The sequence below is a fragment of the Carassius gibelio genome, chromosome B3, assembly GCF_023724105.1.
Source record: "Carassius gibelio isolate Cgi1373 ecotype wild population from Czech Republic chromosome B3, carGib1.2-hapl.c, whole genome shotgun sequence".
Taxonomy (NCBI): Eukaryota; Metazoa; Chordata; class Actinopteri; order Cypriniformes; family Cyprinidae; genus Carassius; species Carassius gibelio.
In genome coordinates this window covers 33407274-33430325 of record NC_068398.1, presented here as the reverse complement: position 1 = coordinate 33430325, position 23052 = coordinate 33407274, and the positions used below count along the sequence as shown (strand labels likewise).

At 37.0% G+C, this 23052-nt stretch overlaps 2 protein-coding genes across 7 annotated transcripts in view; one reads left to right on the top strand and one right to left on the bottom strand.

Annotated features, from left to right (window-relative positions):
• Positions 1 to 6504, bottom strand: part of cep112 (centrosomal protein 112) — a 177916-nt gene extending 171412 nt beyond the window's left edge. For all 5 annotated transcript variants that reach the window (XM_052552539.1, XM_052552544.1, XM_052552541.1 and 2 more), the window contains exons 1-4: positions 6271 to 6504; positions 5878 to 5981; positions 5539 to 5729; positions 5288 to 5418 (exon numbers count right to left, since the gene is read on the bottom strand). In XM_052552539.1, coding sequence (XP_052408499.1) covers positions 5288 to 5418; positions 5539 to 5729; positions 5878 to 5981; positions 6271 to 6287 — 443 coding nt within the window. In that variant the 5' untranslated portion in view covers positions 6288 to 6504. The remainder of the gene's footprint in view (positions 1 to 5287; positions 5419 to 5538; positions 5730 to 5877; positions 5982 to 6270) is intronic.
• A 1457-nt stretch (positions 6505 to 7961) lies between these two features.
• The window catches only part of prkcab (protein kinase C, alpha, b), a 200681-nt gene continuing 185590 nt past the window's right edge, over positions 7962 to 23052 (top strand). For both annotated transcript variants that reach the window (XM_052552585.1, XM_052552584.1), the window contains exons 1-2: positions 7962 to 8311; positions 9320 to 9351. In XM_052552585.1, the coding sequence (XP_052408545.1) occupies positions 8145 to 8311; positions 9320 to 9351 (199 nt within the window). In that variant the 5' untranslated portion in view covers positions 7962 to 8144. The remainder of the gene's footprint in view (positions 8312 to 9319; positions 9352 to 23052) is intronic.

Below are 23052 nucleotides of genomic sequence, written 5' to 3'. Positions count from 1 at the left end.
TCAAGAATCGGCTTAAAACACATCTCTTCCATCTTTATTTGACCCTCTAATTTTAACACTCACTATTCTAATCTAAATACCTTTTTAATCCTTTTGTATTCTATTTTCTTTTCAATAATTATGCAATTGTATGTGTGTGTGTGTTTGTGTAAATACCTCTAACACTAGCTTGCTTTATTCTTTTTTTTATTCTACCCGTTTTCTTTATATTATATTATTTAAAATCCCATGCTACTCTATGTGTACTGTGTTAACCTAACTGAGACTTGTTATAGCACTTATATATCATTGCTCTTTTTGTTGTTTTTGATTGCATCCACTGTCCTCATCTGTAAGTCGCTTTGGATAAAAGCGTCTGCTAAATGAATAAATATAAATGTAAATGTAAATGTTAAGTTTCCACAGCCTGTGATGATTTAGGGTGCAATGTCATCTGCTGGTTTTGGTCCATTGTATTTTTTGAAAACCAAAGTCACTGCATCCGTTTACCAAGAAGTTTTGGAGTACTTCATGGTTCCTTCCTCTGACCAGCTTTTTGCTGATTACATTTTCCAACAGGATTTGGCATCTGCCTACACTGCCAAAAGCACCAAAAGTTGGTTACAGTAAATGACCATGGTGTTGGTGTGCTTGACTGGCCAGCAAACTCACCAGACCTGAACCCCATAGAGAATCTACGGGCTATTGTCAAGAGGAAGATCAACAAGAGAAACAAGAGGCCAAGCAATGCAGATGAGCTGAAGGCCACTGTCAAAGAAACCTGGGCTTCCATACCACCAGGCAATAATTAATGCAAAAAGAGCCCCTACCAAGTATTGAGTACATGTACAGTAAATTAACATACTTTCCAGAAGGCCAACACTTCACAAAATGTTTTTTTTTTTTTATTGGTTTTATTAAGTATTCTAATTTGATTAGATTTTTGTTCAATGTTAGTTAATCATCACAATTAAAATAACCAAAGACTTAGGCCCAATCCCAATTCTACCATTTAGCCCTTCCCCTTCCCCTGTCTCTTTTTGTTGGAGGGGAAGGGGGAAGGGGAAGGGCCAGATAGCCCTTCAAACGAAGATTTTTTGGGACCACACTTCAAATGAAGGGGTATGAATTATCTTGGCAACATGGCTGCTACAGCGAACAAAAAGACACATAAATGTAAGATTTTTTGGCAAAATAAAGATTTTAACGAAAAGTAATCATTTGTTTTATGTTACATTCAATTGTGAGTTCATATTAATGGTCATGTTACTCAAAGAAATGTTTGCAAAAAATCGCTAATATTTGCTAACGTCATATCATTACAGACTGCATGATAGTGCCACAGCATATGTTTGATCAGGGCGATAACTGCCGTAGACTAGAAATCGCTAAACCATTTTCTCAAATATTGCTAGAGAGAGAGAGAGAGAGAGAGAGAGAGAGAGAGAGAGAGAGAGAGAGAAATGGAAGTTGTGTGTATTCGCATCTGTGTGTTTATCTTTTTAGAGTGAGTTTACTTAAAAACAGCGATTGTATCCTCTCGTCACTGGAAAATATAATGTAGCGATTCAGTATTTAAACTGTACTTAATAAAAGTCGTGGGGCAGCATTGACAGTTTATTTTCTCCTGGTTGTGTTAGTCGTGCGATTTCCGATATGTGTCAGTAAGCAGCTCATTAACCCTTAAAGACCTAGAACATTTTTGGGGCGCCTGACACACCTGCACTTTTCTTTGTTTTTCAGACCTATTCTAGCAGTCAGCATCAAGTGCCATATATCATTATAAACAGGAGGACTTACAATTTAAGTTTAATTAATTCAAAGTCTCAATTTTACTTTCGTTTTCTCAAAGAATGAATGAAATTACAGAATTTTAAGAAAAATGCAAGCAACAGTTGGGTGTTTTTTTACTGCACTCAAACAGAAACTGCTAAAGTTTGGATATTTTTTTTTAGAAAGTTGTGTCTGGGTGTTTTACACAATTTAAGTTTAACTAATTCAAAGTCTCAATTTTACTTTCGTTTTCTCAAAGAATGAATGAAATTACAGAATTTTAAGAAAAATGCAAGCAACAGTTGGGTGTTTTTTTACTGCACTCAAACAGAAACTGCTAAAGTTTGGATATTTTTTTTTAGAAAGTTGTGTCTGGGTGTTTTACACTTCCAACTATTTCGAGAGATGTGTCCAAAAACATTTTAATGAGTAAAGAAAATGGAAAGAGTGTTATTTGATAACAAAACCAAAACATAACATGTTCTTCTTCTGAGAAATATATTTTCAATCTGAATATGAACAATAAACACAAACTATGCAGCATAGGATAATTGTCTTCAACAATACAGTGCAAATGATTCACAAACTACACAAAATGAGTGAGAGATATTCAGAGTGCAACAGAAATCACAATCAGATCTTGTTGTACAATATATTTTTTTTATAATTATTTAATTATAATAGACATAATATAAATGAGAGATCCAGTGCCTGTAACTTTCGTCAGAATCGGTTTTACCGGGACATTATCCAGCAACCCAAAATAGAAATCCCAGTGCTTTATCAGATATGTACCACTGTTTCATCCTTGGTTTTGATTTGTTTTTTGTCAAAGTTCTCTGTCGTGTGTTTTATTGTGCTTTTTCAGAGATTTTTTTCATGCAAATGTGTTAGTTTGTGTTTGTATCCATGCACTCACGATAGACTTCACTTTCACTTTGTGTTCGTTGATATTTCAAAAGACATATGTTAAGTAGTAGTTCAAATGACTACTTATTGGTTGAATATGGTAAAGCTTGAACCAATCTGGACTCAGGGTTGGGACTACGCGTCAACAATCATTTCTATTTGGCTCAGAGGAACGAAAGCATTGGTTTCTTCTGACGAATCAATGTTGTCAAAATGTGATGACGTAATCACGTGCACTACGGCGCCCCTGAATATCGAAATGAGATAAACGTGGAGAATATCTGCTTTATATAACTTTTTAAAGCATTCAGATTGGATTAGCGGTTCAAAAGTTATTAAACATTAAAAAAACAAAAGTTATTTTTAGCCGCGTGTGGCTATCTCGGTCTTTGAGGGTTAATACAGAAGGATAATTAAAGGCTATAATGCACACCAGCACACCAGTATATGTGTGCGTTGTAAGAGCTAGATGACGAATTATGGCGTGTGACATCATGGTAGTGGTGTCCCAATCCTTAGGGGAATATTTTCTCCCCTACCCCTTTACACTCTAGGGGTAGGTAGAGGGGTAGGGGAAGTTTATTCATTTGTAAGTCACTTTGGATAAAAGCGTCTGCTAAAAGAATAAATGTAAATGTACATGAGTTTAACAATTTGAGTTCATTTACTGAAATAAATTAACTTTTCCTCTACATTGCAATTTATTGAGAAGCACCTGTATACTTGGCCTATTTCCAGTTTTGTATACCTATTAAAACTTTTTTAAAAGTTATTTGTTATTTTATATTAGGAATAGCCTGCCCTATAACATGGTGTAGTTTTAATTGTTTTGTTAATAAAAGTTCTATGTTTTATAAATGGGCTAAAGTGAGTTTGACATTGTACTGTATTTTGTTGTTGCATTCAAGCAAGTGACTGAACTGCCGCTAATTCGAAAGTGAAAGTAAAATGTGCATGGTGCTTTTAAGCTATTTAAAAGCAAAGGAAAGCGAGGAAAAGAGGGAAAATTCAAACAAACTAAAAATGAAAAGTTGTTTTACACCGAATTGGCGCTATTTGAAAATGAAAGCAGAATGAGCACATCGCTGTTACAAGCTATTTAAAAGTGCAGGAAACCGAGAAAAGAGGGAAAGCAGAAACGGGAAAATTTCCTCACCATCACAACCCAGTGCACTTTATTTCAAGTGTTCTGAAGCTGTTTCATAGTTTAATGTTAGGTACAGATTAATATCATAAAGTCATTAAATTCAAGTTCACATAAACTCTTCTTTCTGCTGCTGCGGCTTTCTGTCATCCTCCATTCAGCATTCAAACTGTGTTGCATTCGGTTACTACAGCCAAAACAATGAAACTCTCTTCGAGTGCACAGTAACTGAGGTTTAAAACTGTTAAAGAAAGGCTCAATAAACTAATGCACGTATTTAATACACTACGTTTCAATATCTGTTGCCTTTCTACTAACTTTTTTCGATGCGGACTAGGAGGACTGTGCAGCCTGCGCACTGTGACTCTGTGTTGTTTCAAGCGTATCATTCAATCTTTTAATTTTATAGTATATATTTATATATAAATGTATTTACTTGTTTTTTTTTAATGAATGTATTTTACAAAAATGCAGAGAGCAATGTGTAACATTTTACCAGATTTAGACATTGACATTTATATGTAAATAAAATGTTTTACTAGATTTTAATTGTTGTGCACCTGTGATTTTTTTTTGAGTATTTTTTTCTGCTGAATTATCCACTAACCTAGTTTATAATAGTATTTTTGTCATAGATGATGATTATATATTTTTCATTTGTTATTTTTCATTAAAATGAAGTTGTCTATATGTAGTAGATTGTGTTTAACACAAAAAAAAGATTGACGATCAGGTCAACACAGAGAAGTATATAAATTCAACACTGATTAAAAAAAAAGTTACAAATTCAGCATCATTACTGCAGTCTTCAGTGTCACATGAATCATGATCCTTCAGAAATCATTCTAATATTCTGTTTTGCTGCTCAAAAAGCATTTCTTTTTATTATCAATGTTGAAATATTTGTGCTGCTTGACACAATTTTTTCAGGATTATTTAAATGTCCAATAGAACGTTAAATTAACAGAATAACAAAAATTTTAAATAAAAATATTTTGTAATACTATGAATATCTTTAATGTAATTTTTGATTAATTTAATGCATCCTTTCTGAATAAAAATTCAATTTCTGATAATTAAAAATTAATAAATAAATAAATAAATAAATAGCTTTCAGTCCATAAACCTTTTGAAACTGAAATAATTTAAAGCATCTATAATATAACTGTACCAAAAATTCCAGACGTATTAGTAGTAGAAGCATCAATATTATTTTGAATCACTCGGGCCTGTGAATCAAAGGCCTGTGTACTTAAATAAGCTTTGATGTCTTTATGTAAAATATCAAATATTTCTTTTGATTTTGGGGTGAAATACGGTAAGACCTGGACATGTAGGTCCTTTTTGAAACAAGATTTACAATTATTCATCCATCCTACTGCTATGTAGGGCCACACATTAGCAATTAATCAATCAGATACTGTATGTAACATCACATCCTAACCTCAACACAGGTGGCTTAATCTGTGATCTGTGTCATACCTGTGTGTGTTTGAGAGGGGTGAGGTGGACCATGAGCCATCAGTCTGACCCAACTCAGACACCCAGTCTGGCAGCACTGCAGATCCCTGCTCCTGTGACTTTGTCAGCAACGGCTCATCAAAATAAATGGACTAAAAACAGAAAAAAATCACAATGCTCAATGATCACCGCTGATTCCAGGTCTCAGACCTATAAAACCTTTTATGGTGTTATGTTGCCTGATACAAATCAAGTATCAGTGCAGTATTTACCATGTACGTAGGTAAAGTCTTTAGGCTGCCTCCTTCAGGTCTGTGGGTAAAGGGACCCTCTAAAACTCCTTTTCTGAGCATGTGCAGAAGGAGCCGGGCGTACATGTTACGATTTTTCCTTCCAGTCAGTCCAGAGCCACAGGTCTCAAGATCACACAACTTTTTAATCCACAGTGCACACCGTTGCCGATCTGAAGGGGCAAATGTGGTTTTGAAAAAGCTCATTTTCAAGTAGATTTTTCTTATTTTGTAGACTTACAAATCCCGTGTTGAGATGACAGAGCACTCTCTCTCTCTATATATATATAACGTTTTATATATATATATATATATTCTCACCTGTCTTGTCAGTCAGTTTGAGCACATATGGCTTCATGTCCACAAGGTAATGATCAAACTCAGAATCCAGAATCCCAAAGCAGTCCTGTTCACTCATGTTGCTCCTGAATGCATGAAAAGACTAATTAAAACAACCTGTAGTTTACTGTATCCATATGTAACTTTTTGGTATGTATTTTTGGTGCATGTTTTAGCTAATTATCATAGCAGACAGCCATAAATTACAGACATGTCATTATTTGTCAACAGATACAGCATGCAGTCAATGACATGGGTTTAAAAGTCTAATGATAACAATAATTAGTAATATTTATGTTATGTGGTGCGATAGTTTATATTAAATCATAATTTATAGATACATAATTATTTTTTTTCATAATTGTGTTAGCTCACCAGTTAGCAGAAGTCATTCACAAATACTGAGAAGCGCTACTTCTGCGATAGGCTTGTATAAACGGCTAATGTAAACGTCAGTGTTGATGTAAACGTAAGTCTACGGTTAACAGTTATTGAGCACTAAATCATTTTGAATGATAATAATGTCTTCGCAGAGTGTGATCTGCAGCTGTGATTGTGCGCTGTTCCTTCACTTGTTGCTACTTTACGCTCCCAAACGGTTTCAAACTGACAAACTGTGAAGTCATATTACAAGAACCCTTGGTGATTCAAAATAAAAGTCTCACATAACGGAGTTGTATTTCCCCACGGTTACTTGTACTTAGTAAATGTAATTACTTTGATTTGTACAATTTTTACTTTCTTTTTATTGTAAGCTGAGTTGCAAATATTCAAATTTATTCAAAACATATTTGGATATTTGTTTTACAACATTAGAGGACTAACTGTTGTACTTTATATATTTTGCTCTATTTATTTCTCCTAACTGATAAACAAGTTATCACATGCTTCTTGCAACAGCATAATAGCTTTACATTTGAACAATATCTCTCACATCTAGAAAGCATTATTTAGTTGTTGTCTCTATGTGTTATATACGTGTACTTGCGGTTTTTTTCTTTTAATTTGAAGAATTGTATTCCTCGTGACGCCGGAAAATAGCTCATTGTTTGTAGCTTCATTCCGTTCCTCGCGAGAAGCGTTTCCGTTTCCTAGCAACCATAAAACCACAGGTGAAACAAACACGTGTAGTTAAGTTTGATATTTAGGGTGCTTTATTTATTTATTTGCAAACGATTAATTGCTTCCACTAGAAACAGGTTAAACCGTTAGTTTTAGTTATAAATCAATTAGCACCACTCAGAGCCTACAAACTTATTGATAAATGTATTCACTTATATTAACCAAAACAGTTTTTTTATATATATATATTTTTTGCAAAAAAAAAAAAAAAGAAAAAAAAAGAAAATTCTACAATAAAGTTTACGACCAAACAAATAGGCTATATCTATAAATAATCATTATTTGGCCATTTAAAGGTTTTGTTTATTTATTTATTTGTATCGATTGAAAGAAAACGGTGCCACTGGTATGCAGAAAATATATAGAAACTTAATCATGTATACAAAATAATGAAAGGCCTTACTATTTCACAATATCTTAAATGTACTAAATAAGGGCTCAGTTTTTTTTTTTTTTTTTTTTTTTTTAATATTACTTGGTAGCAATAACATTGTATGGGTCAAATTTATCAATTTGTCTTTCATGCCAATAATCATTAGCATATTAAGTAAAGATCATGTTATGATATATTTTGCACATTTTCTACTGTTAATATATCAAAACGTAATTTTAATTAGTAATGTGCATGGTAACATTTGGACAACTTTCAAATCGATTTTCCACCCAACATTTATTTATTTATTTATTTATTTATTTTTATTCTTTTCATAGATTTGTCATATCCTAACAAACCATACATCAGTGGAATTTATACTGACCATTATTACTGGTTTTGTGTCCAGGGTCACTAATTATCTAATTCTTTAAGTACCACAGAATAAAAAAAATAAAAAAAAATAAATAAAAAGGAGAGGTTTCTAATGTTGTTCCGCAGCGTTCGACTCATCGTGTTTCATCATCGCGTTTGGAACTGTACAAATGACGTGTTTTTGGTTTTCGTCCACAGGATGGCGTCATACACCATCGTGTTGAGTGACGAGTGGACAGGCACTATATGGAGAGCGTTGACGTCAGTGAGAGAGGTGCGCGCTGTAACAGGAGAGCAGCAGCTGAACGCGTACAGTAGACGCGTCGACTCGCGCAGCGGAGGAGAGTAGACACACACACACCTGAGGAATAGCGGCGCGATGGCTGATCATCTCATACAGATCAATGACCCTTCCGCCGCTTTCAACCGATTCGCGCGGAAAGGTGCTCAGCGGAAGAAGAACGTGCACGAAGTTAAAAACCACAAATTTATCGCTCGATTCTTCAAGCAGCCCACATTCTGCAGCCACTGCACCGACTTTATCTGGTAACATGCTTTGCATTCAGTACTCATGCATTACAATTGAAACTTTGAGAAATTGCAGTCTTGAATGTTTGGTTTGACAGCTGACAATCATGTCTTACTTTTCTAGTGGCAAGCATAACACCTCAGTAATACAAGAGAAAAAATCATAGGAAATTGAGGTGCATAGGCTGCATGAATAAATTAGCATCACAATGTGTTTGAGTTTTCATTTTGTGCTTGAATTTGGGGAAGGGGGGTTAATTTATTTAGCTTATTCTCTATTTATGTAGCGTAAATTTAGGGTTTATACTTACATTTATTTTTTTAAATCAATTGGATCATTTGTTTTTATGATACAAAACCTCTTAAAATTACTTACATGCAAAAAAACAAAATCTTGACTGTATTTTGAGAGGTGTCAATCATATTTTACTTTATAGTTCTCAGTAATACACACACACACACACACACACACACACCTCTTAAAATTGCTTAAATATAAATAAAAAAATAAAATAACAGCAGGTATTCTGTAGTTCCATGAATGAAACCACTTTATTTTATAGGTCACTGTTTGTCTTGTGTAATTTCATCATTTATTGTTCTATTCATTCATTCTATTTTAACATGCTTTTATGTATTGTATTCTATGTGTAGGTATGTATGGTCATGCATTAATAATAGTAATATACGTATAAAGTTTAAATATATATTTAATATTAATAAAGTTTCATTTCGACAACAGACAGGTATGGTTAATGAGCTATTAATGCACATTCAGAAAACCATTTCATGACATCATGAAACTGGATTTGCTGAACAGATGTTTTGTGACATTTTAATACCTGAATCCAGTTTTAATACCCTTCAACCTTTAAAATCATTGAGGTTAAAGAGTTTATTTTGTGCATTTAAAAAATTAGAAAATTCAAGGGAAAGTGTGGAAAGTATTTTAGGTTCAGGTTATATTTTGCAGCTTTATCACTAACACATTTTTTTTTTCTGTCATTTTCAAATGCAACTCTACAGGGGATTTGGAAAGCAAGGCTTCCAGTGCCAAGGTACTGTGTGTGTGTGTGTGTGTGTGTGTGTGTGTGTGTGTGTGTGTATGTGTGTGTGTGTGTGTGTGTGTGTGTGTGTGTGTGAGCGTGTGTGTGTGTGTTTGTGTGTGCTGTAGTGGGAAGTTGTGGTTTAGTGTCACAGATTCTATCACTGATGCATGTGCTCATGTATTGATCTTTACACTATTCTACTGTACATCACGGCAGATGAGGACATTGAGTACACACATGTTCATTTTATTTCATCATTGTGCCATTAAGGTACACATAATCTGGATAATATGGAAAGTGCTGGCCTTGCCAGAGCTCTGGCGTTTTCTGTAAGGGTCCTTGGCAAATTTGTTTAAATCTTGGCTCCTCCTTGTCATTGTTGGCTTCTGATAAATGGCAGATCCCAAATCTGAAAGGGTTTTGAAGAACACTGTATGGCTGCAGTAAACTACAGTACATGCCCAGTTGTGCAGAATTCTGTGCTTTGTTCTGACATTACAACATCCCTGTGAGGAACTTGACCGTCCGGCACAAATCCCAGACCTGAGCACCGCTCATGAATGATTATGTCATGATTAAGCAACCTGCACTTTTCCTGCCCTATAAGATTACTGAAATCTAACTGATTTTTCAGGGAATTCATGTCCACAAATTCAGCAATAACTCCCTGACCACCCAGAAATGTTATATATTTTTGCATCCCTTACAAATATTAACCATGGTTTGATCGTAGTAAAAGTACAGTAACCATGTTTTTTTTTTTTTTTTTGGCATATTGATTAGCATGAGAAAATGGGGGAAAAATATTTATGTCTAAATGTTCTAGTGCCCAGAGATCTGTAACATCTGCCTTAGGGGAGAAGTGCAAACAGGTTGTGTCCTGGGTGAGAGGGGTCTTTGATGATGTTACCTGCCCGTTTCTTCACTCTGGTCCTGAAGACTGGGCAGGTACACACCAGTGATCCTTTCTGCAGTCCTAACAGTCCGTTGTAATATTCTTTAGTGGGGAAGTCATGGCCTAATGGTTAGAGAGTTTGACTCCTAACCCTAAGGTTGTGGGTTCAAGTCTTGGGCCGGCAATACCACGACTGCCCCCAGGGGCTGCCCACTGCTCTGGGTTTGTGTTCACAGTGCACTATGGATGGGTTAAATGCAGAGCATGAATTCTGAGTATGGGTCACCATACTTTGCTGTATGTCATGTAACTTTCACTTAAGTCTGATTTGTTGGTTGACCCAAACCAGACAGTTATAGAAGAGCACAGAACCAACTCAATAAAAGCTGAGTAAAACTGTGTCATCTGTGCCTGAGGCAGGTTGAGGCTCAGCTGACGAAAGAAAGTACAACCCCTTCTGAGCCTTTTTCACAATGGAGTCAATGTGATTGTCCCACTTCAGGTCCTGAGAGACGGTTGTGTCATCTGCAAACTTCAGGAGCTTGACAGAGGGGTCTTTAAAGGTGCAGTCATTTGTGTAGAAGTACCCAAGATATTATATCGGGTTCTTCAACCCCAAACATACATGAACCAGCAGTTTTTTGGGGTTACTTGACAGGCAAGTGTGTTGGAGCAGGGTTTACAGTCCCTCCAGAAAAACGCTGATTTTTTTTGTGATTGTTGCGGGCAAAAAACCTTGATTTTGCGGCAGGTTTTCTTAAAAAATGCGATGGAATATGCGGGATATTTTTGCAATCTTATGCGATGAAATTGCGGGAACTTGCAAAAACTGCGGTTTGATGAAAAAGAGAAAAAAAGGTGACCCCCCCCCCCCCCCCAACACCCTGTTCTCACTAGGCTACTACTTTACTGTAATGAGTAATTTCTTATGACTTCCTATGATAAGCAAGCATACTAAATCACATAATATTTAAGTTCACATTCTGTTTTATTTCAGACCTTAATTAACACGACTCAAACATTGAGTCAAACAAGTTCTCTAGCTTTACAAAAGGAATATTCAACTACTTCTGTAAAAATGAATACAAATAAAATATACACACAAATATACAAATGCTGTTTTACAGGAATTGCAAAGTGCAATCTCTTATTGCAACGTAAATTATTTTACATACTACTAATATACTTACAACTGTAAGGTTTTGGTACTATTCTGTAACAAAAAAACTGTAGAGGTGCATCAACTTCTGAATGAAACTACAACAGTCAACTGTGAAAATGAAAGCTAACTGCGTAGCCTCTAACATTATTCGCCATCCTCATTCTCATCCCTCTCTCAAAATAATTTGCCCCCACTGTCATGAAACATACCGGGTAACTGCTTCGCGCGGTCTTTTGCGCTTATTTTTGTTGGCAGATGAGAATGATTTGCGTCCTTCACCGCGGGGTTCGCAGATGATGTTCACGTCGCGCAATTATGTCACTTCATAAGGTTCCCATTGGGAAATAATGGTGTGTGAAGTAAACGCAACATTTTTCAACTTTCTGCTAAGATATATGTGACTTTTTTGCAACGAAAATTATTATTATTATGAAATCATGCTACCTCCGCATATTTTTCTTCCTGAAATCGGGATTTTATGCGGCGAAAGTGTGGCGTATTTGAAAAAATGCGACCCCCGCATAAATATGTGGCCCTTGGCTGATTATGCATTAAATCACGCGATCGCATAATCGTGTTTTTCTGGAGGGACTGGGTTTAACTGAAGTCTTCACGACAGTAAACTCTCCAAGAGCTGGGTTAAAACATTGACTTGCTAAAACAACATCACTTGTCAGAGCCATGCTGCAGCAATAACATATTTGGTTGAAAAAAAAAAAAATCAACAATTAGGATGTTTACATAAGAATTGATGATATAAGTTCCTAAAAAGTGTATCTTTTCATTTTGGCTCCCGGGAATCATTGAGAAGAACTACAGGATGACACAAGAGCTGGCATACTCAGATGGTCACAGATGGCAGAGGTATCTTGTGTATCATATTTGTGTATCTTCCTGTCAACTGGACTTTTGCCATGGAAAATGGTCAAGTCTTTGAGGATGTGTGGGTACATACGTGAATATTTTTCCAAAGACCTCTGCAGTGTTCAGGGTTTTTCCTACATTAAAAAATTTTTGGCGGCGCCAAAACTATTTTTTGTCCCGCCAAAGCCTTATTTGATCTGTAATTGGGTTTTGTGAGTGAAGCAGACTACTGATGGAGAGAACGAGCACAGCGCCCCAACACCGCGCGGGCACCTTCCGTCTTCAGTTCTGTCTTTGCTCTCCCTCACATCAAAATCAGCTGATCCCAGGATTGTCGCTAGTGGGGTGAAAGGTGGTGACGATTATATATGGTGTCTGGCTGAGGCCAGCCTAAAAAGACGCTCAGGACAGTTGACAGGCCACTGCTGCTTGTGGTCACAAAAGCTTACCATTTTCACGTGTTTTTAAGCCTTGCCACTTGTTGATTTCAACATTAAAAAGAGTTTAAAGCATTCAAACACAAGACGCGGAAAAGCTCAACTGAGAAGCTGTTACTCGTGCGCTATGTTCGGTGAGCACGCAGAGAGAGAGCCGCGTCTGACAGACAGCAACACTAAACTGAGCTCTCCTTTGTGAAGTTCTCCTCGAACTTCCCCCTGCACCTGAACGAACAAATACAAATCGCAGTTTAAATAAACAGAAAAGGATGTGAAAGAGCCCAATTCAGCACCGCGGTGTTCTGGTGTTCAGAGCTCATGCAGAGCTCATACACTGAATTTGCCTTATTTTGCTCTTGTACCGTCAAATACAAATAAGGTCAAATTCTTACCGTCTTAGAAAGTATGTTTGAAAAAACTGTCGGTTATATCTTAAGTGAAAGTAAAAAGTTTAGAAAAAAAATTGACATATTATATTGGATGGATTCATCGTCTCTTAAAGTGACCGCGCCTAATTTAGCTATATATAGCTGCTGTAATGTTAATCCAAGAAAATTAAAGAAAGAAAATCACACACTGCTCTTGATTGAATTAATTTGTTGTTTTACCAAGAATTAATGCACAGTCAAACCAGCAATTATTCAGACACCAGATGTATTTTTTTACTAGTAGGTGCAGGACACCTATAATACAGTGAGTATAGCAAAATAAAGTGAACCACAACATATTATACCCAAAAATTCTTCATACAGTGGACCACTAGTGAAATTGATTAATGATAATAATAATTAAATTGGGACCAAAAATTATTCAGCACCATAGAAAAAAATAAGTAAATCTATACAGTTATGAGGTGTTTTGTGTGTGTGTGTGTGTGTGTGTGTTGACAAATCTTTTGCACTGTCCTAACAGCCAGGATTCCCACACAACACGTCCGCTAAAGTCTGATTTGTGACCTAATGACTCCTTTGAGCCGATTCATTGTAATGAACGGTTAAAGCAATTGGTCTGCCCGTCAGTGTCTGAATCGATGTATTACAAATCATTACTTCTTAAAAGAACATACACATCTGGAATGAGAAAGTAAGTGTGCTTACCCCATTTAGCAAGAGTGTTAAGTAAAATTTAGCCTTAATAATCCACAGTATGTATAGGCCTATGACAATGTGTAGTAACTTACCTATAAAATAATTTAGTTTAAAGTTAGACTGGAGTGAGATGAAACTAGATCTTTTGCTATAGCTAGCTGCTAATTTTATAAAAAATTATATGATAAAAAATACACTATTACACCTTTTAACATTACGTTTTTAATTTATATGATTATACTAAAATAATTTAACAATAGACTTTATTATTCAAAATGAGTCTGATTAACTTAACAGTAAACGTCACTTCACTTATTATAAATAACTTTAATAACACAAATAGAACAATATATATATATATATATATATAACTTGAATTAAGAAATTAAACAGGGTAACTGTGTAGGGCAAGCAAGCTACTGCCAAATAAACAGTAGCAGTTTGGCAGAACTGATGGCACAAAATGTGGTACTTATGTAATAGTTAATTTATGATCTAACAAAGCATATGAGTTATAAATTGTACATTAGCATTGAGTCTCTCCAACTAAGTGACAACATAGTGTTAAATCACCATATGGTAGACTCAAGCCACCACCGCACTGCCGCCTACTGAAGTGCAGAAAGATACTAACTTTTCAATATGCTACATTATTGACTGTACTGACAAACTATGCTGACACCTGTGTCTGCACCTCAACAGGACGCAACAAAGCCACCGTTGAAAATCATTTAAACTTTGTGTCCGCATGTCATAAATAGGATATATAAACACCAGCATTGACTGACTGACAGCATCAGTTCCGGTGGCCGTAACACAGGCTATAACACACCGCAGATGAGTGCCGTGATGTGCAGATCAGCTATAGTCTCTTACGTCACTGAATCTGCTGTTAAAAATTAAGCGTCCATTCATCATATCATCATGCAAAACTAAGAATTAGAATCATTGTAAAGTGATGATCAAATATAGGTGTAGGTGGGTGGCGGGTGGATCATTTGAAACAGCGGACTCAGGTGAAATTTGAGCTTATCTACTCATCTCTGCACTACATTGACCTGGGTCGCCAGTAGCAAACAATAAAGCATGTTCTGCTGGACAAACAAAGGAATTACACCATTCAGAATCTGCGTTATATGCTCTGTAAAAAAATTATTCATATCGGCGGCATGTGTCAATTCCGATATATCGGTGACAGACTTATATCAGCAGATTATATCGGCTTAACAATATATCAGTCGGGCTGTAGTACATTAGCACAAATGACTAGTCAATGTATTGTAAGCATGCATTCTTCTGTCCATTTAGGATTTCACAGGTCTTTTTTGTTCTTGTCTACACAGCCTAAGATGCTTCAGCTTTTAAAAAATGCTGATGAAATGTGCAGCATTCTATAATGATAAGAAAGCTGAATGCATATTTGATACATTTGTTGGACTCAGAATTATACATTTTGATTAGCTAATATAGCATTCCCATTTAGAATGTTATTTTGGGGGGGGGGGGGGGGGGGGCATTGTGAGAAGACAAAAATTCACACAATGTTGCAAATGTCGCAACTTGAACATGAGCGCAGTCTGCATGGAGAATTTTTTTTCCATCATGTAAAACTCCTGAACATGCAGCTTTCGAAACATCGAACCCACAATCGTCTGGTAACAAGTTTCTGCCAGGATCACTTTATTCTATTTTGAATAATTTCAGTTTTCAACATTTTCCAAATGTGTGAACTTTTCACATAGTTTGCTTGCTTGCCGATTATTGCATTGCATTATATAAGTTATAGCACTTATCAAGTGGCAGGAAATATGGTAATTATGTAATAGTTCATTTATGATCTAACAAAGCATCTGAGTTATGAATTGTACATTTGGAAACTTAGTGACACATGAAATCAGTCTTGTGTAGCTGGAAGCTTTTGTGTTGTGTAGAGCATGTTTTGAGTCTTGTACGAATCGCATACGTAATGAACATCAGCCTATAAGCAGTCATCAAGATGAAGGTTATTTAAGAGACATCACTGTCCCTTGTGTTGAAGCTTTTGGCCAGCATGTTTTTTACTCAAGCAACCCTGTCATAACTGTTTCCTCTTTCCAAGCACCTGCCACATGGTTACATAGTCTGACTCCCTAATTAAGTGTCATTGCAGTCAGCATGTGTTGCTCCAGACGGCTCTAACCTCCATCCATGCAATAACCTGCCTGTCTGCAACTACCTCTTCACTGGAGAATGTGCTGCTTGTGAGAACAGCGTGAAAACATGAAGGAAACTGGCTAAAACAAGCACATTAAGCATGCTCTGAACAGGCTGACAGTGAGGCTGTTGGTGAGCTCACAGATGGTTTCACTGATGGACGGTTGGCTGTGGGAGCTGGTTGGTGTGCTGTGGAGTGGGAAGCGAACACGAGGGCCAGGCCAGAGATTGCATGTTCTTGGAAGCATTAGGGAGATGTGTAATGGCGTGTAACAATGAAAAGGCTTCTGATACCTGACCAAGTGATTTGAGACACGTGATGAGGGACTCCAGACCTGTGCTCACCTGCGTTTCGAGCATGCTTCTCCAAAACTGCTACTGAGTTTGGAATGAGATACATGATGTTTAAAGATCAGCGTCTGGATTCACGAAAGCCCCCACATCATTTTTTTTTTTTTTTTAGATCTATATAGGGTTTTCACAAAAAAAAAAAAAAAAAAAAAACAATTAAAAATAAAATATAGACTCAAAAAGACAAAAATAATGCCTCCCACATATTACGATCCACTATCAGTACTGTATGTAAGTGTATCTATAGAGTCATAGTCTTTTGCCTGTATTTTCTTATTTTATTCCTCTGTTGCTGTGATTGGAATGTTTTTGGACTTTGGCCCGTTGTCATGTTTTCAATGTTGCCATTGCCTTATTGATTGCTATCTGTAACTGGATAGATTACTAGGCAATGTAATTATGCTTTTATGATGACACTATTTGTTCGTATACATAAAATGCCATTAAGGAATGATTAACACAATATCTGAAAAAATGTTTGCAAAACCCCTCATCGCTCATCTTCTGAGCTACTGGCGGTGTAGGAGGGGCCCAGTTTGAATCTTGTGTTTTCCAAACAGTTACTGAAAATCCAGCTTGGTTTACCTTTAAAGAGCCTTTCTCAAGTAGACTGATGCATTCATTCGCTCTTTCTAGCATAAATGTTTGTGTGTGTGTGTGTGTGTGTGTGTGTGTGTGTGTGTGTGTTGTGTGTGTGTTTGCTGTTAGGGAATGAGTTCTGTGTAGGCGCCCTCATACAGTATGTAGTGAATGCTGCCTGAAAGTTTTGGTTTATTATATATAGCTAGTATTTAATGCTTAAATAATTATAAACAACCATTAATGTAAAATCTCTAATGTTGTGCGTCATTCCATTTATATCTGCTCTTGGGGCATGCAAAACTGCTAATATTCTTTCTAGAATAACAATTCTGACTCACGACAGAACACACAGAATGATGTCCTCACTGGGTCAATGTGATTTCACCAAGTACAACATGTTCCTGGAACAACATTCCAATCAACCAATCAGAATTGAGGGATATGTTTTCATGAAATTTCAGTTTTAGGCTTACGATCAGGGTTAGATGCTTCTACACCCTTGTTATTCCCCTACCGTATCATTCCCACTTATTTTAAGAATAAAGTATGGGTAGGGTTAGGTTTGGGGTAGGGGTTGGCTTAGATCTATATTTTTGGACAGTAATGCTGATCTAGGATCAACAAAAGATGTTGATCCAGGAACATGTCTTACTTGCCAAAATCACACCGGCCATCCTCACTGCTAAGAGTGGTTTCAGCTGGTGTTTTTAATTGCATTTAGGTCGTCTCCCAGCCAGCCTGACCTGTTATTAAGTGGCCAAAACCCAGCCTGACAAGTCTGGGGCCAGCTTAGACCACCAAAAAAAGTTTAGTCTGAAATTGAATTAAGCTGCTTGTTTGAGCAGGGATGACAGACAGACAGACATCAGACAGACGCCAGCTTCCCTCACTCTACCTACAGTGACCTCTTGAGAGAGAGCTCTAACTAGTGTGTGGGTCTCATGGCTACTGTGCTGTATTCTGTTACAGATCATTAGGAATATGATGAGAATCTCTGTTTAGCCTCAGTACTCCCAGAAAATAAAAATGTCAATGGTAATTTTCTCTGGCCTCTTCTATGGAGAGAATATTTGATTTAGCGAAATTTCCCCTTTCCTTTGAAACCTTTACAAGCCTCTGAGGAGTCAGGTTTGACTATCATTTCAGTATCATCATTTTGACGGTAATGTGTCTGTTTGAAGAAATGCAGGTGCCCCTTGTTACCTGCCAGTTACCCTAAATCATTCAAGTTTTGACACAAGGTAAAACTAAACAGATGACATTGTATTAACATAGAACCATCATTGGATGTGGTGGACAAATCAAGCTTACATTAGTACATCCATACATCCATTCTCATTAGCAGGGATCCTCAAATCTGGCTTCCGAGATCCACTTCCTGCAGAGTTTAGCTCCAACCAGGGGTGGTAAATGTACTCAAAAAAGATATATTCAAGTAAAAGTAGATGTATCTAAATAAAAAAGTTACTCCAGTAAAAGTAGAAAGTCCTCCATTCAAACATCACTTGAGTAAAAGTACAAAAGTATCCGATTTAAAATATACTTGAGTACCGGAAGTAAAAAGTAAATATTCAAATTAACTGTAAATATCAATAATTAAGCAGATCAGTTGTTTTGGGAGTGATATGCTGTATTTTAATTAAACAAATGATGAGATTAGATACTTTAGAATTTGTTAGATTTACAATCAAAAGAGACAATGAAGCACCTTATCGCAGGATAGGGGTTGAACTTTCAATAGACATGTTCCATAACATCATAGCTGCATCAAACAGAAGATGTGCAAGATACAAGGTAAGACTGTTTCAGAATCCATCAATGAAGTATCCTCAATGAGGAAGAACCACCTCTTTACAGAGTTAGTTCTCCCAAAAATGAAAATTCTGTCATTCGCATTTTAGGGGCTAAATATCACGTTATTGGTATTGTCGCTTCGACCTGCGGACATGAAAAACAATCACAGACTTGGCTACAATGGTTGGCATATACTACACAGAGCCATAATTCACTGACAATCTACACAAAATGGATTTTTTTCTCGATTTTGAAAGGAATTTTGTGTTAGTTGTCGGTGGACAACGGCTCTGTGTAGTAACTGCCGCTCCACCTGAACCAGTGTTGCCAAGTCAAAGAAACCCCAATCCCAATAACTTGATATTTAGCGCCTAAAATGTGAATTTTACCAAGGCAACCCTTCCAATAAATGTATATGTTAACCCCGGGAAGCAATTTTTATCAGGGAACCTCCAGGAAACGTGATTGGGCTAGTTTTGGACTAGTTTTGAGAAGCAACTGGTCAGGATTTGTTGAGAAAACCTGGCAACCCTGATTTGAACGCATGTGCTGGAAATATATACTACTAATTACTTTCGGGAATCTCGGGATCATTGCGGCCAGCAAGAGCTGCACTATCACCTATTTTAGCGATCATCTTCCACCTCGAACTACAGTAACTGCTGCGTGAGCGCATGTTGGCAAAGAACTCACGAAGTCGCGCGTTCTTTTTTTCAAAAGAAAACCACATTTTTAATTGGTTTGTAAAATCAGTGTAATAAATACTTGAAGCGGGCATGGGGAAATGTATCGGAGTAAAAAGTAAACTTTGTCTTTAATAAAGTAGTGGAGTAAAAGTGAAAGTAGATGCAAATAAAAAATACAGATAAAGTACAGATCCCCGAAAAAAATACTTACTGTAAGTAAAGTAGCAAAGTATTTTTACTTCATTACTTACCACCACTGGCTCCAACCCTGACCAAAAGGAAAATAATGGTCTGATCCCTCTCCTCAAGTTGCACAATTTAAATTGCCATTCATACCACACAAGAGCCAGAAAAGATTTTTTGTCATTAGGTTTTATGTAAATCATTTTATGCCACATAAACCAATTAAATATAAATAAGAACAGACTGAATTTACTCTAATTGTACCTAATAAGCAAGCAAGACATAAATATTAGCAAGCTAGTGTAATTACCTTTAAGTCTGAATCATTTCTGAATCATTTCAAGCTAAAGCAAAAATACATAAATGCATCAAATCACAGAAGCGAAATAAGTTGCGAAGAGCTTTTGCGAAGAGAGAAGAGTCTGTTTGGGAGCACACAACCTTCTCGTCGTTCTCTGTCTAAGTTCTGTCTGGATTCTCTTCTTCAAGGGTCAGTGCTAACAGTTCTGTCATCACCACTGCACTCTAACCACACTCTCTGTTAACAGCATAGCCTTGTGTCTGCCCTCTTCAGCACTGGCATAGAATAAATCAGCTGGCTAATGCAGATTTTCTGCCCGTCTCTTCATCGTCTCCTTTGGGCCTTTGAAGTCAGGTGCCACTTTATCTGGAGAGTCTTGCCATGTCCAGGAATGAAGAGAGCGACGCTGTGACTGAAGGGTGAGCTTGAGCGAGCCGGTGGAGTAAGTGAGCCGCTGGCAAGAAGAACGTAAACAGTCTGACAGCTGCGGTTTGAGTTGACGGGTGAGAGCAGTGGAAAACAGAAAGTGGATGTTTTCGTCAAAGAGTGAGCATTAGCAGAACGCGGGCTGACACGGTATCAGTTGCTGTTTCTGAGGGTCTGGAAGATTTCCCTTGCTATCTCGGTTTTATTTAACCTTTCGAAGAACTGAAAAAAGATTAGACTTCCGATAAGAGCACATGTGCCCAAATGTCAGACTCATGAAACAGTTCATGCCCTCATTTATGTGCCTGAGAGTGACTCACACTGACTGTTCTACACTTTTATTGCTTGTTATTTGAGTTCACCATTGGCATCTCTGCTTTGAAATCGCTCTATTGTTCCCGGTAACTGAAAATCCCTAACCAGCAATACCAAAAAATTTGAATAATAATTAGGCAAAATAATGTAAAATGAAATGCTGTCCTTTTGAACTTTCTGTTCATCAAAGGCTTCCCCTAAAAGCACCACAGCTGTTTTCAACTTTGATTATAAATGTTTCTTGAGCAGCAAATTAGCATATTAAAATTGAAGACTAGAGTGATTTTTGGTCAAATAAATGCAGGCTTCGAGAGCATAAGAGACTTATGAAAAAATGACTGACCACAAAATGTTTCTGCAGTGCCTCTATATAGTAGTAAAAATAAGAAAGAAAGAAAAATCCTGTTTTCCATTAAACGAAGTGTGAGTTTAAACTATACTGCATATGGATAGCGTTTGCATCTGAGCTATTTGTTTCATTTGAAGTGACAGAAATGTGTTTTAGTGCAGTTGAAGTGTTTATGTGTGTGCTTGTTCCTGTCGGCTCTCCTCAGCTGTATGGTAATGAGTTTCATTTGAACGTCTATCTTTCTGAGGCCTCTGCCAAATTAAGAGCCCTTGCACCGCTCTGCTGCACTTCCTGTTTGCTTTGATGTCTGTCAGAGCCGTACCCTCCATTACCACATCCCTCTGTCAGATATCCCAAATGCTATGTGCCACAGAAGACAAGGCTTGTGGGAAAGATTTTGAAGACAAGGCTGACACCTTACAGAGATGGTAGCCTCGTTATGAGAGCAGGCCTAAATTTGTTCAGTTGTTTCATGAACACGAATGATGACTTAAAGTTGTCATGAGCTTGCCTTTGTTGTGACAGTGAAGCTTAGTTTCCAAATGTGTTTAAGATCCAAGATGTGACTGAGAGGAAAATTTTGTGGTTACTTCTCAAAAATGGTTCTTTCATTGCTTCAAAAGCAGAAATAAAATATAACTGAGAAATGTATTAGTGTCGCAGTGTCTAAAATACTATATTTATTCCTCTCATTGAGGAGAAGTAAAAGTAGACACGAAAGAGGAGAATTTGATGAGAAATGTTTCGAGATCATGTTTAGAACACAGACCTATGATTGCAGACTCATGTGCACTTCAAGTGGAAATTATTGTAATTACCATTGTTGGTGGAAGTTAAAGAGCCAGTAAGATGAAAATTCTTAGCTTCCTATCACTGTTTATAAGTCCTGTACATTAGGTTTAAATCCATCCAAGGTTAAAAAACATTGTCATTTTGTCAAAATATGATTTTAAAATTACCTCAATTCTCAGAGATCCCCAAACGGTTCACGCGAAGCTGTTCAAAAGATTCAGTTTCCTTAAACCCCACCTTTCGGTAGCATGCTGTGTTCCGATTGGTCAACTAACATAAGCAGTTTTGATTGGTTGTTCCGCCGCACACACCTCCACGGTAAACTATGCGTTAGCATCTGTTTGGGGTGAATTATGTCTTATTCCTCTCACCGCGAAGCAAACAGTAAAATAAAAAACTTGAACTCGCTGCTTTTTCTTCTGTGTGGGTGTATTGAATCCGCGCGCTTCAGTTTGAATCTGAATAGCGCGTTCAGCGCGGGGGCGTGGTCACATATAACGAAGGGAGACATGAAAGACATCGCGTTGTTTTCATATGGATTACTTTATCACAGAATATCTGTTTTCGGCAGCACTTGTTTAGTTTTAAAGTAGACATGTCAAGCTTTCTATAGATATCTCTCTCATGTCTCTTCGTTGAGTATTCACGGAGTTACACTTCATTTTAATGACGTGTTTGTACATGACGATCAGCGCAGACAAAGGCTGCAGACAGCACACATACTGATAAGACGCTCAGGAGAAAACAAACACATAACTTCATAATCATACTTCGCGTTGTGATTCGGAGATGCTCGTTGTTCTAAATGAAGTTGGTAATGAACCCTCTTTTATGGCCAAACGCTTTGAAAATCCCGCCGTGTACTCACCGAGATTAGAAAAGCAGTCATCAGTGAAATGTTGTGAACACAACAAAAGGGATTTGTTGTACTGCTCTGGTATTGTGGTGAAAATGAATTTTAGCCATTGGTTCTTCTGATCTTCATTCTTTGGCAGTGAAAATAAAACAAACTTGCCTTTACTCCTCGACATGATGCTATCACACCAACCAGAGCGTCTGTGTGGGGGGTGGAGCAGGTCAGAGCTTCGTTTCTCCCAAGACGGTAGGCGGAGATTATTATGCAAAGTGTTCTAGTGACGTACATAGAGATGGGCAAAAGATTTGAAATCTATAACGACTCGTTTCAGCGATTCAGAGTCGACTCCTTACTTTAGAAGCCAATAACTTAATAAATCGTGTACTTTTTGGTTTAATTACTTTGCACATTGTTTACACTGATGGACAGCTACATC